At 38.8% G+C, this 13,387-nt stretch overlaps 1 protein-coding gene across 2 annotated transcripts in view; it reads left to right on the top strand.

The window, feature by feature from the left end:
* UBE2R2 (ubiquitin conjugating enzyme E2 R2) overlaps window positions 1-13,387 on the top strand; it is a 63,310-nt gene that overhangs the window by 45,738 nt on the left and 4,185 nt on the right. For both annotated transcript variants that reach the window (XM_036433551.2, XM_036433552.2), the window contains one exon: window positions 5,765-5,862. In XM_036433551.2, coding sequence (XP_036289444.1) covers window positions 5,765-5,862 — 98 coding nt within the window. The remainder of the gene's footprint in view (window positions 1-5,764; window positions 5,863-13,387) is intronic.

Below are 13,387 nucleotides of genomic sequence, written 5' to 3'. Positions count from 1 at the left end.
TTAAAAAAATATATTTTATTGATTTTTTACAGAGAGAAAGAGAGAGAGGGACAGAGAGTCAGAAACATCGATGAGAAAGAGTCCTCAATCAGCTGCCTCTTGCACACCCCCTACTGGGGATATGCCCGCAACCAAGGTACATGCCCTTGACCAGAATCGAATCCGAGACCTTTCAGTCCGCAGGCCGATGCTCTATCCACTGAGCCAAACCAGTTTCGGCAACTGTGGATCTTTTAATAAACATCCTCTGTAATGTTAAAGTTCCCTTTTATTTATAGTTTCGGAATGCTTCTATCATGAAAAAGTTTTGGGTTTTGTCACTTTGCAACAGTAGAGATGCCCCTTCTCCCTTTTTAATATATTTTTATTGATTTCAGAGAGGAAGGGAGAGGGAGAAGGAGGGAGGAGGGAGGGGGGAGAGGGAAAGTTGGGGGAGAGAAACAGCAATGATGAGAGAGAATAATTGATTGGCTGCCTCCTGCACACTACTGGGGATCGATCCTGCACCCAGGCATGCACCCTTGACTGGAATCAAACCCAGTCAGGCAGGCCAAGGCTCTATCCACTGAGCCAAAACAACTAGGGCGAGAGGTGTCCCCTCCCCATATGCATACATACATACATATGTGTGTGTGTGTGTGTGTGTGTGTGTGTGTGTGTGTGTGTAATTGATTTCAGAGAGGAAGTGAGAGAGATAGAAACATCAGTGATGAGAATAATTGATTGTCTGCCTCCTGCATGCCCCCTACTGAGAGGAATTGAGTTTGCCACCCAGGCAGGTGCCCTTGGCCGTAATTGAACCTGGGACCTTTCAATTACGCAGGCTGACAGTCTATCCACTGAGTCAAACCGGCTAGGGCGAGATGCCCTTTTTTAATATGTAGTTTCTAAGTACAAATTCCTTATGCCATTCCACTGCTCAGAAATTTTATTTATATTAGTCTGTGAACAAAGTAACATACTCCACAATGGAATACTATGCTGCCATATAAAAGAAGGAATTCTCATCATTTGCAGCAACCTGGATGGAATTGGAGAACATCATGCTGAGTGAAATAAGCCAATCAATGAAAGAGAAACACCACATGACCTCACTCATTTGTGGATAATAAAGAGCATTATAAACTGATGAGCCAAAAGATAGATATAGAGACAGTATATCAACAAGTAGACTGTCAAATTACAGCGGGGAGGGGAGGAAGATCTGGGGGAGATAATAGATCAACCGAAGGACTTTTATACATGCATATAAGTACAACCAATGGACACAAAACTCTGGGGAGGGAGGGGATGTGTGGGAGGGAGGGTTTTGTCACTTTGCAACAGTAGAGATGCCCCTTCTCCCTTGGGTTAAAATTGTAATCCTTACTCAAAAAAAAATCAATAAAATATATTTTAAAAAATAAATAAAATAAAAATAAAAATAAAATAAAAAACAAAGTAACATACTCCTCTGGCCTAATTTTTGTGCTCTTTTTTTTAATTCAAACTAGTTCTTCACTATTTTGGTGGAGAATAATGGTTCCTCAGAGAAGTCCACTCATGCTCTCTGGAATTTGTGATATATTAGGTTACATGTTAAAGAGGAGTCAAAGTAGCTAATCTGCTGACCATAAAATAAGGAGATTATTCTGGACTATCCAGGTGGCCCAGTGTAAAAACAAGGGTTCTTTAATGTGGAAGATATAGGCAGAAAATGAGAGTGAGAGGAGATGTGACTTTAAAAGTCCCATAGAGCCAGTTTGCTTCAGTGTATAAGAGTGTTGGCCTGTGGACCAAAGGGTCCCAGGTTCAATTCTGCTCAAGGGCACGTACCTCAATTGCAGGAAGCAACCAATCGATATATTTCTCATATATTGATATTTCTGTCTTTCCTCTCTCTCTTTCACTCTCTCTCTAAAAATCCATGGAAAAATATCCGCGGGTGAGGATTAAAAAAAAAAAAAAAGTCCCATAGAAATAAAACAACGCTTGCTTTGAGATTAGAGGAAGGGGGCTAAGACCTTTAGAAACTAGAAAGGACAAGGAAAGAATGCACTGCTGTTGACACATTGACTTTGGCCCTGTGTGAACAGTCTCAGACTCTGACTTACAAAACTGTAGAATAAGAAATTTGTGTTGTTGTAAGCCACTAAATTTGTGGCAATTTTTTTTTTTTTTATAGTAGCAGTACAAAACATTCAACCACCCAAGAATATTTTATCCTATCATTTGTCTAAATTTCCCTTGGGTTAAAATTGTAATCCTTACTCAAGGCCCATGTCAAAAGTTCCTCGACCACTAAGCCTTTCATTCTTCCATGCTGTCCAGATATACCTAGTTACCCCCCGCCAGCATGGCTCAGTGGTTGAGCATAGACCTATGAACCAGGAGGTCACGGTTCGATTCCTGATCAGGGCATGTGCCCAGATTTCAGGCTCTAACCCCAGTGTGGGGCATGCAGGAGGGAGCTGATCAATTATTTTCTCTTATCACTGATGTTTCTCTCTCTCTTCCTTTCTGAAGTCAATAAAAATATATTAAGAACAAAAACAAATATACCTAGTTTTTTTCTCTCTGTTTCTGTCATGCTTTTTTTTTTTCTTGTTTACTTTTTATACTAACTTTTATTTATATGCTATATATAAAGTTACCATTCTTGTGAAATAGAAATTCATGAAAATTCAGAGAGGTAGGTGCTAAGGACTGACAAAAGCAGAAGTTTGTATAGTTTGGCATGTTTTAGGGTAAGCTTTTTGTACAGGCTTCAGATTTAGCTCTCTGAATATTCACTGGTTCAAGAAAAGTGGTTTAGAATACCTTCAAGATTCATTTTACAACAAAAAGGAACAAACTTTCTGGTGTCTGAAGGGATTGGTACTTGAAGATACTCCAGTCAGGGGATCATGTGGAGCATTCTGCAGACAGAATTATTTCCAATCTGCAGCTGCCTGGGGAACCTTCATGTGGTTGAGCTCGGCGGTGACGCTGGAGGAACCAGACACGGTGCACGCGAGTGCCGGGCAGATTGGTCGGTAGCGGGTCTCGGGGTCTCGGGTCTGCAGGGGCCAGATGGTAGGGCAGCGATGCGAGGGGCGGAGTTTGGAACTTCTCTGTGTCATGTTTTTTTACCTTTCTCATGACATCTAGCAATAGAGTTTTAGAATATATTACTTGATATTTTATTATTTTTAAAATGTTATCTTGATATGGTTGTGTATTTATATCTAAATTTGGGTTGTAAAAAAAGGAGATTGAAAAACCTGATGAACAATATTAGCTGTTGATTGTAATAGAGTCGGCAATACGGGAGGGGAGTGGACTGACAGTTCTCCGGGAAAGGGGGAGTGGTGGATGCAGGAAGAGATTGAACATAAACTGTGCACCTATGGATGAGGACAGTGGGGGGTCGGGAGGGGATGGAGGGTGGGGTGGGAACCTGGTGGAGGGGGGAAGAAATGAGGAACCTTTGTTGTAATATGAACAATAAAGATTGATTTAAGAATTAAAAAAAAATAAAAAATGAAAAAAAATTTCTGATCTATGGAAATCCCCCCCCCCAAAAAAAAAAAAATTTGGGTTGTATGTGTAAGAAAATTTTACATTATGTAGTTATACCTTTAGGGTTTTTTTTGGTGTGTTTTTTAATCCTCATCCGAGGATATTTTCCCATGGATTTTATTTATTTATTAAAATATATTTTGTTGACTTTTTACAGAGAGGAAGGGAGAGGGACAGAGAGCTAGAAACATTGATGAGAGGGAAACATCGACCAGTTGCGTCCTGCACACCTCCTACCAGGGATGTGCCCGCAACCAAGGTACATGTCCTTGACCAGAATTGATCCTAGGACCTTTCAGTCCGCAGACCAATGCTCTATCCACTGAGCCAAACCGGTTTCAGCTTTCCATGGATTTTTAGAGAGTAGAAGGGAGAGGGAAAGACAGAAATATCGATGTAAGAGAAGCACATCAAATGGTAGGCACTGCACAAGCCCTGAATCAGGGCTGAGGCCTGGGAGGAGCCTGCAACCAAGGTACATGCCCTTAACCAGAATCAAACCTGGGACCCATTGGTCTGCAGGCTGACGCTCTGTCCACTGAACCAAACCAGCTAGGGCATCCCTCTAGTTTAAAACATTTTTAAAAATATATATATTTTATTGGTTTTTTACAGAGAGGAAGGTAGAGGGACAGAGAGCTAGAAACATCAATGAGAGAGAAACATCGATCAGCTGCCTCCTGCACACCCCCTACTGGGGATGTGCCCGCAGCCAATGTACATGCCCTTGACCGGAATCGAACCTGGGACCTTTCAGTCCGCAGGCCGACGACTCTATCCACTGAGCCAAACCAGTTTCGGCTAGTTTAAAACATTTTTAATGTTAACTTTCATTTTAGACCAAGAGATAGGTGGTTCAATCTTACTTTTTTTTTTTTAATTGAATAGCAGACTATTTTAAAGAATACCTATTTTTGTTGATTTCACAGAGGGAGAGAAAGAGATAGATAGAAACATCAATGATAAGAGAGAATAATTGATCAACTGCCTCCTGCATGCCCACTACTGAGGATTGAGCCCGCAACTGGGCATGTGCCCTTGACCAGAATCAAACCTGGGACCCTTAAGCCTGCAAGCTGATGCTCTATCCACTGAGCCAAACCACCTAGGACAGTAGCAGTCTATTTTGCATATGGTTAGCAGTTCACTTGTTTGACTTAAACTAAATGTACCTGTGGATTAGGTCCTATAATTTAAATTTGCAAATCAAAATATTAAAACCATAGTGGTGAGTTCTGTCCCATATATTGAAAGAGTTATAATGAAGTTATTGTGAGGCATATTTTCAGTTTATATATACTGAACTTATTAAAACCAGTTATTGATATTAAAGATAAATTATAGCATCTTTACGCAGATTTTAAGCAAGGACAGATTTTTTTGTTTTGTTTCTTTTTATGTACTTTAGGTAGTTTTGTGTCTGAAAAGACAGATATTTAGTTGCTTCCCAAGACTCTTAAATCTTGATTTACCAGGTTTGTCTTTCTATTTTGTGAGTGTGTGTGTGTGTGTGTGTGTGTGTGTAATTGATTTTAGAGAGAGAGGAAGGGACAGGGATAGAGAGAGAGAAACATTTATAAGGCAGCCTCCTGCACACCCCGCACAGGGCATTGAGCCCAGAACCCAAGTATGTAACCCTGACCAGGAATCAATCTGGTTATCTCTTGGTTCATGGGTCCACGCTCAACCACTGAGCGATACTGGACATGCTGTACATTTCTATTTTGAAATGATTTTTTAGGAGGATGATGTTAACAGATATATAGTGTTTCTTTTTTAACTAAGAAATATATATTGGAGATTGGTCATAATTAATATTTATAATATTTAAAAAGTTTAATCTTTTTAAAAAGATATCGTTTTATTGACTTCAGAGAGGAAAGGCCAGGAAGAGAGAGAGAAACATCAGTGATGAGAAGGAATCATTGATTGACTGTCCCTTGCATGTTGGACCAAGCCTGTAACCCAGGCATGTGCCCTTGACTGGAATCGAACTTGGGATCCTTCTTCAGTCAGCAGGCCGATGCTCAATCCACTGAGCCAAACTGGCCAGGGCAAAAAAATTTAATCCTTTAACAGTGATTCCAAATGTGAAGAAAGAGCAGAATTGTCTTCTCTAATTATAGGAAAACAAGTTTTGGAGGAATAAAAGAAATTTCAGAGGAATTGATGTCTCTTTTTTATGCCATATTTTTGAGTACTCAATGTGGTTTGTATCTTACAGAATGGAGATGTATGCATTTCAATTCTTCATCCACCCGTAGATGATCCACAGAGTGGTGAACTGCCCTCCGAAAGGTGGAATCCTACTCAGAATGTCAGGTAAGGGGTTGATAAGAAATAATCTGGTTTTTAGGTGTTTCTTAAGATTGGATTTTATTTTTTTAAGTACAAAAAAATCCTTTTATATTTGGTTATTTTGTCTTCTGCTAGAGCTTTAAGTAGCTTGTATGCATCATTTTGAAAAGTTGTATCTATGGAACAATAATGCACATGTTACTCCTTTATGTTTGCCTTGGGAGAAATTTTCTAGTATGAATTAATTCTTCCTCTTACTTTATCGTAAGTTTCTTTTGCATCTTGGATCTCATGATTTTCAGTTTGCATTGATTGTTCCTTTATTCTAGGATTCTTTTTACTTTTTGCAGAAAGGTCTTATTTTTTCCAAACTGAAAATTGACTTAACATGCTACCTAAAAATTAAAAAATATATATTTTGTATTGATTTTTGGAGAGAGGGGAAGAAAAAAGGAGAGAGAGAGAGAGAGAGAGAGAGAGAGAGAGAGAGAGCGAGAGAGCGCGCGCGCGCGCGCGCGCGCGCGCGCTAAGAATGTGAGAACCAAATATCAATCAGCTGTTTTTTGCACACCCACTACTGGGGATCACCCACAACCCAGGCATGTGCCCTGACCGGGAATCAAACAGGCAAACTTTTAGTGCCTAAGACAACATCCAACCAACTGAGCCACACTGGCCAGGCTACATGCTACCTTTAACAGAGCTTCCATTATCCATTGTTTTATATATAGGGTATTCCAAAAAACTATATATACTCACTTTGAATAATTGTAAATGCAGTGTTTGTCAGAATACATTTCATTTTCAAAAGGGAGCTATCAATTGTACATTTTTTAGGAATACCTTATATATGTGGATGTGTCTTATGATTTGGAAGGCTTGTACAATATATTTGTGATTTCCTTTATTGATTAATCTGTTGACCCATCTATCTGGATATTTAATCATCTGTTCTTTTTTTGTTGTTATTCCTTACTGGAAGACATTTTTCCCATTGATTTTAGAGAGGATGGAAGGGAGTGAGGATGGAGGTGGAGAGAGAGAAACATCAATGCGAGAGCGCCACAACAGATGGTTGCCACCGCAACTTGCCCCAATCAGGGCGGGTAACCTGCAGCCCAGGTACTTGCCCTTGGCTGAAATCAAACCCCTGACCCTTTGGTTCAAGGGCCAACACACTAATCACTGAGCAGCATCTGCCACACTGTCAGTCTTTTTTTCTTTTTTTTTTAATAACTTTTATTGCGATATAATTTCCATACTGTATAATTCTCTGATTTCAAGTGTACAGTTCATAGGTTTTTAATATACTCACAGCATTTTGTAGCCATTACCACAATCACTTTTAGAACATTTTCATCACCATTAAACTTACACCTGTCATTTATACTCAACTCCATCCCACCCTTCCACCAGTCTGCCTCCTGTCTTTATGAGTTTACCTATTCTTACATTTCATATGAATGGAATCTTACAATATGTAGTATTTTGTGTCTGGCTTCGTGAACTTAGCTGAACATTTTCAGTGTTCATCCGCATTGTAACATAACATTTTATTCTTTTTTGTGGCTGAATAATATTCCATTAAATGCTTATACCACTATTTGTTTACCCATTACTTACTTGATGAACATTTCAGGTTATTTCTTTGGCTGTTATGAGTAAGCTGATATGAATGTTGTGTACATGTACATGTTTCTTTGGATATATACCTGGGGATGAATTTGTTGGGTCATATGGTAATTCAATGTTTAACTTTTTGACGAACTGCCAGCCTGTTTTTCTGTGTGGCTGCACTAAGTAGTACATCCCCACCAAGAAGTGTGTAAGAATTCCGATTTCTCCAGGTCTTTATTAGCACATTATCTGTGTTTTTAAAATTATAGTCATTCTAATGGGTAATTGTGGTTTTGTCTTTTTTGTTTTATATAACTTAAAATTTTAGAACAGTTTAGATTTTCAGTAAAATTGTGAAGTATAATTTCCATATACCCTGCACCTGCCAGTTTTCTTTATTTTCTTTATTTTATTTATTTATTTTTTTAAATATATTTTTTTTATTGATTTTGTACAGAGAGGAAGGGAGAGAGGTAGAGAGTTAGAAACATCGATGAGAGAGAGAGTCATCGATCAGCTGCCTCTTGCACACCCCCTACTGTGGATATGCCCGCAACCAAGGTACATGTCCTTGACCAGAATCGAACCCGGGTCCCTTCAGTCCCCAAACCGACGCTCTATCCATTGAGCCAAACCAGTCTCGGCTGCCAGTTTTCTTTAATATTAATATCTAACATTAGTGTGATTCCAGTTATTATAGTGAACCAATATTAAATACATTGTTTTAAGTAAAGTCCATACTCTTTCACGTTTCCTGTTTTTACCTTACGTCATTCTTCTGCTCCAGAATCCCAGGCAAGATACCATATTATATTTAACTAGTAGCCCTGCACACAAATCTGTGCACCAGTAGCTCTTTGCCACCCCGCCCTCCTGTCTCCCTCTGCCTTCCCAATAGCTTGCTGCCCTGCCCCCTCCTGTAGCTCTCCACCACCTGCTTGTAGTTTTGTGCCCCACCCTCCTGTAGATCTGTGATCTGGTCGTTATGTGGTTGGTCATTATGCCTATTCCTCTCTTATTTTATAGGACTAGAGGCTCGGTGCACGAAATTCATGCACGGGGGGTGGTGGTGTGTGCATGTGTCCCTCAGCCCAACCTGTACCATCTCTAATCTGGGATCCCTCTCACAATCCAGGACTGCTGGCTCCCAACTGCTTACCTGCCTGCCTTCCTGATTGCCCCTAACCACTTCTGCTTCCCAGCCTGATCACCCCTAACCACTCCCTTGCCAGTCTGATTGATGCCTAACTGCTTCCCTGCCAGCCTGATTGCCCTCAGCTACCTTCCCCTGTAGGCCCAGTTGCCCCCAACTTCCCTCCACTGTCGACTTGGTCATTCCTAACTGCCCTCCTCTGCAGGCTTGATCACTCCCAACTGCCCTCCCTTGCAGGCCTGGTCCCTTCCAACTGCCCTTCCCTGCTGGCCATCTTGTGTCCACATGGGGTCAGTCATCTTGTAGGTTGTAGTGATGGTCAATTTGCATATTACTCTTTTATTAAATAGGATTAGATAGGATAAGCATGTTTCTTTAGGCAACTGGGACAGTTTCTTAAGACTATTTTTTTTTTTAATGAACTTGACAATTTTGAGGAGTACTGATAAAGTATTTCATTCCCCAGTTGGTATTTTTAATTGCTTTTCTGGTTATTAGACTGGATAGTGAATAGGGGGAAGAAAATCATAAAAGTAAAGTACTGTTGACCCCTGAATAACATGGTTTAAACTGCATGGGCCCAGTTATAATGAATATTCTTTTCAGTAAGTATATAGTTGGCCCTCCATATCCCTGGGTTTATATTTCATTCAAGCAATCACAGCTCAAAAACAATATTTTAGGAAATTTGCAGATTTTGTAATGCATTCATTGTTCACACCATTTTATACAAGGGACTTGACCACCCCACATAGTTGAGTATCTAAGGGGGATCCTGGAGCCGTGCAGTTACTAGCAAGCTTTGGGAAAATCAAAAGTTACATGTGGATTTTGACTCTACAGGAATTGTCACCTTCAACCTTTGCATTGTTCAAAGGTCAGCTGTGTATTTTCTTTATGTCATATCAAGGGTGCATACTATAAACATTTTTTATCACAATACTAACATTCATTACATTCTGACTGAAAGTATTTTAGCGTTTCTCCACTATCCCTCCTTTCCCCCTTTCCACTCTGTGCTCTTTGGAAGGAAGTCCAGCCCACACTTTAAGGAGTGGGGAATTATATCTTCTAGATCTAGAGGCTGAAATATCTGCATAAATTATTTCAAGTTCTTCTGCAATAAGATTGATCTATTCTCCCTATTTATCTGTTGATTAAATAATGTTGTTACTCGTTTTTATTTATCTGAAAGCTTGTAACTTGATTAGGATCTCCACTTTTTCAAAAGTAAAGAATTGAAAGCTTTCTGACCTGCACCAGGATTTCTTACCCAGTTATTAGTGAGTTATTTCTCACTTTCTGGGACATGTATACCAAAAGGTTCATGTGTTCAAGGCATATCAAATAAGTATTGATTATGCTCATTACTCATTCATTTAGGTACCTTGTTCAATCCAAAATACTTAGAAAGGGTTGAGAAACTAGATATACAGCATGGGGCAAAAATAAGTTCATAGTTGTCACTGCACGAAACTCAATTTATTCTTACATTATTTTCTATATGAACAATTGTAAATCTACTTTTGCCAACTCCTGTATTTTAATCTGATACCCTCCTTTCTACTATGTGTTCTCAGTGATATGTTGGTCAGCAGCAGCAGCTTTAGGGCTTACACAGCAGGAACTGCTGTTATATTTGTTAGTTGCTTTACTAGCATTGAAGAAAAACTTTTTGTAGTATGTGGCCCATTTAGCTATATCATTTTCTCAGCCAAAACAGATTTCTTTGCCACAATGTCCTCTTTAAATTATTCTCCCATCTTTAAAACATGTAATGAGGACTGAGTTTTAACTTTTGAAATAGTGCACTAGTAAACGAATCAAGTAAATTTAGGTTTTAAGAATGAACCCTTTCTCACATGCTGTGTGGAGGGGTATGTGTATACCTTGGGAGGAAAAATGCCAATGTTCAATTCTGCAAAATTCTAAACTTTTCCTAAGTTTCCAGGAAGACCCATAAGCCAAATTTATTTCATTGTGTGTGCTAGGACCAGTTTTCTGCCCTCCCAGCCAGAATACTTGTGATGGCATAGCAACAGAGAAAGGACAGACCCATCTCATTGACCACTGTCTTTCTTGAAAAGGGACAAATACAATATTACCCATTGGGTTATAGATGTCTAATTCAGATTTTCTTTCTCCCTTAATGCTTCTATAGTTACTTGTTTTTAAAACATTTTAATGCTATACAACTTTACAACCTGCTTTTTGCTGTGTGTGTATGTGTGTGTGTGTGTGTGTGTGTGTGTGTGAGAGAGAGAGAGAGAGAGAGAGAGAGAGAGAGAGAGAGAGAGAGAGAGAGATATTAGTTGGCCTCCATGTTCTCTGGGTATTTTTGTTTACAAATTTATTTTTTATTCAAAAGACGATAGCCAGTGATAATATCTCTAATAAAGATACTGAAGCAGGCAAAAGGATCTGAAACATGAATCTGAAGACTGTCTAAAGTGCTTTTCCCTATCCTTTTGTCAGTACTTCTTTCTCCTCTTAGCATTTTCCCATTTTCCCAAAACTTTTAACCATCATCCCTTATTCTGGCTTAAACAGGGATGGAGGGAGCACATTTTTCCTAATAATATCCCTAATTTTGGGAATTGTGCAGTAACTTGAAAACACTTTAAAACTCTATATCCAAAATTTTTACTGGTTTATATAATATGTGTTGTGTGTTGTAACACATGTTAAAACACACCACTGGATTTGGGCAATCAGACATGTTCCTCTATACCCAGTTAGTGAATGACAGTGGTGTTTTTCTTTATGGGAACTGAGAGTCTCGAGATGGGCCCTAAAAGTCTATTCTGCTAATTCAAGAAATTTATGTCCAGATGCCACAAGATTGTCTAAATGGACAAATGCAACTCTGTTATTCAAAGCCAGAGCTTCATGTGGAACCATGAGTTTATATGGACGTAATGAGACTAAAATAGAGTGTATGCTGTTTTCCTGATTTCTTCCCCTTTGTTCATCATCTGCAGGAAACCAATCCCTCTAATGGGCTGTGAGTACCCTCTTCATTGGGGGATACTAATTTGATAGTTTAATTATTCTTTCTTTCCCTTTTCACCTATTGTTAACCCTCCTGCCTTTTTTCTTCTGAAAAGAGAAATGAACAAAGATTTAAAAATACTTACATGAAATAACAAAAAACATGTTTGTACATTTTTTAAAATATATTTTATTGATATTTTACAGAGAGGAGGAAGAGAGAGAGCGAGCGAGCTAGAAACGTCGATGAGAGAGAAACATCGACCAGCTGCCTCTTGCACACCCCCCACCGGGGATGTGCCTGCAACCAATGTATAATACATGCCCTTGACCGGAATCTAACCTGGGACCTCTCAGTCTGCAGACCGACGCTCTACCACTGAGCCAAACCGGTTTCGGCTGTTTGTACATTCTGTCAGCAAGGTCTTAGCAATTTAGTTTTTCCATTCTATAAAAGCAAGATTAATAGTACTTACCTTGCAGAGTTTACTATGCTAGAGGTGTAGTACAATGCCCTGTGTTGATTTATTATGATGGACATTTTAAACTATGTATGACATTTTTTTCTAAGCCTTTTCCAGTTGTGGTATATAGAAAAAGGAAATGATAGTTAGGTCTGACCCACCCAACTGATGAGGGTATCATTATAGGTATAATTAACCTGCAACCCAACCCATCCACAACATAGTGGTTTGGAAACTTGGAGTGTTTTGCATCAGAAATCTTTGAGAGAGAGAAAAATCTCAATTCTGCTTTGTTCTATATTGCCTTATATTAGGCTGGCTCTCACCACTTGGTAACAAAGATGGTCACCTGCGCTATATTTTCTATATTGTTATTAAACCAACAAGAATTAAAAATTCTTTTTAGGTTAGAAAAATGAGTTCCCACCAGGGTTCTGATTGTCCCAACTTAGTTTGCATGCATATCCTCAAACCCATCCTCATGACAAGATGATGGAATCCTTTGGCCAGTACTTGGTGGTATGTCTACTGCTCTGGGTTTAAGTAGGTTGTTTGTATGAACATGTAGCATGATGGTGGATTCTCTATACAAAAATAAATAAAATTGTGCTTTCCAGATGAAGGGAGAAAGTAAAAACGTGCTGGGTTAACTATTATCGCAATCCACTGTGGTACCTAATGCTTCTGAAAGCATGTGGTTTTCAACTTAGGAGTATATTGCAGTAGGAGTGGGCTTGTTTGGAACAAATGTATGATTCACCATTATTAAAAATTGCATTACCCAGTATAGTATTTTAATAATATACACAAGATGTTATAAAAACTAACTTGGTGAAACTAATTTGTGGGGAGATTTTTCTTAATATGATTCATCTAGACATGTGGCTTTTTCAATTTCTTTAGTATATTATTAGCATATTATGCTTTGATTGGTTGAATGAACGACTGGACACTGAGCATATTAGGCTTTTATTTTATATAGGATGTTCTGTATGTTTTCTTCAGAAGCAACCCTTATGGAATTTTCTACCTACACTTTTGCTTTTAGGATGTTATGTGAATCCATTTCCCATTATTGGCAGTGATGAGTTTCTTTGAATCTTTTTAATTAATTATTGGAGAAAACTATAAGGACCTTGGCAGGAAGGGCAAGGAGTTATTTCTAACCTAATAGAAAGGTGTGTGTATGAGAGATAGATTTTAACTAGATGGGAACTTTTTCTTTGAAAGTGCCTTTGTCATAATTTTGTATAATCACGTAACAGAAACTCTTTGCCCTTTTTAGGAAAAGGTTTCATCAAATCAAACATCTAATTGTCTGGTC

Source organism: Pipistrellus kuhlii, unplaced genomic scaffold, assembly GCF_014108245.1.
Source record: "Pipistrellus kuhlii isolate mPipKuh1 unplaced genomic scaffold, mPipKuh1.p scaffold_m20_p_12, whole genome shotgun sequence".
Classification (NCBI taxonomy): domain Eukaryota; kingdom Metazoa; phylum Chordata; class Mammalia; order Chiroptera; family Vespertilionidae; genus Pipistrellus; species Pipistrellus kuhlii.
Note: the sequence above shows the minus strand (reverse complement) of the source record. Positions and strands in the feature narration are given on the sequence as shown.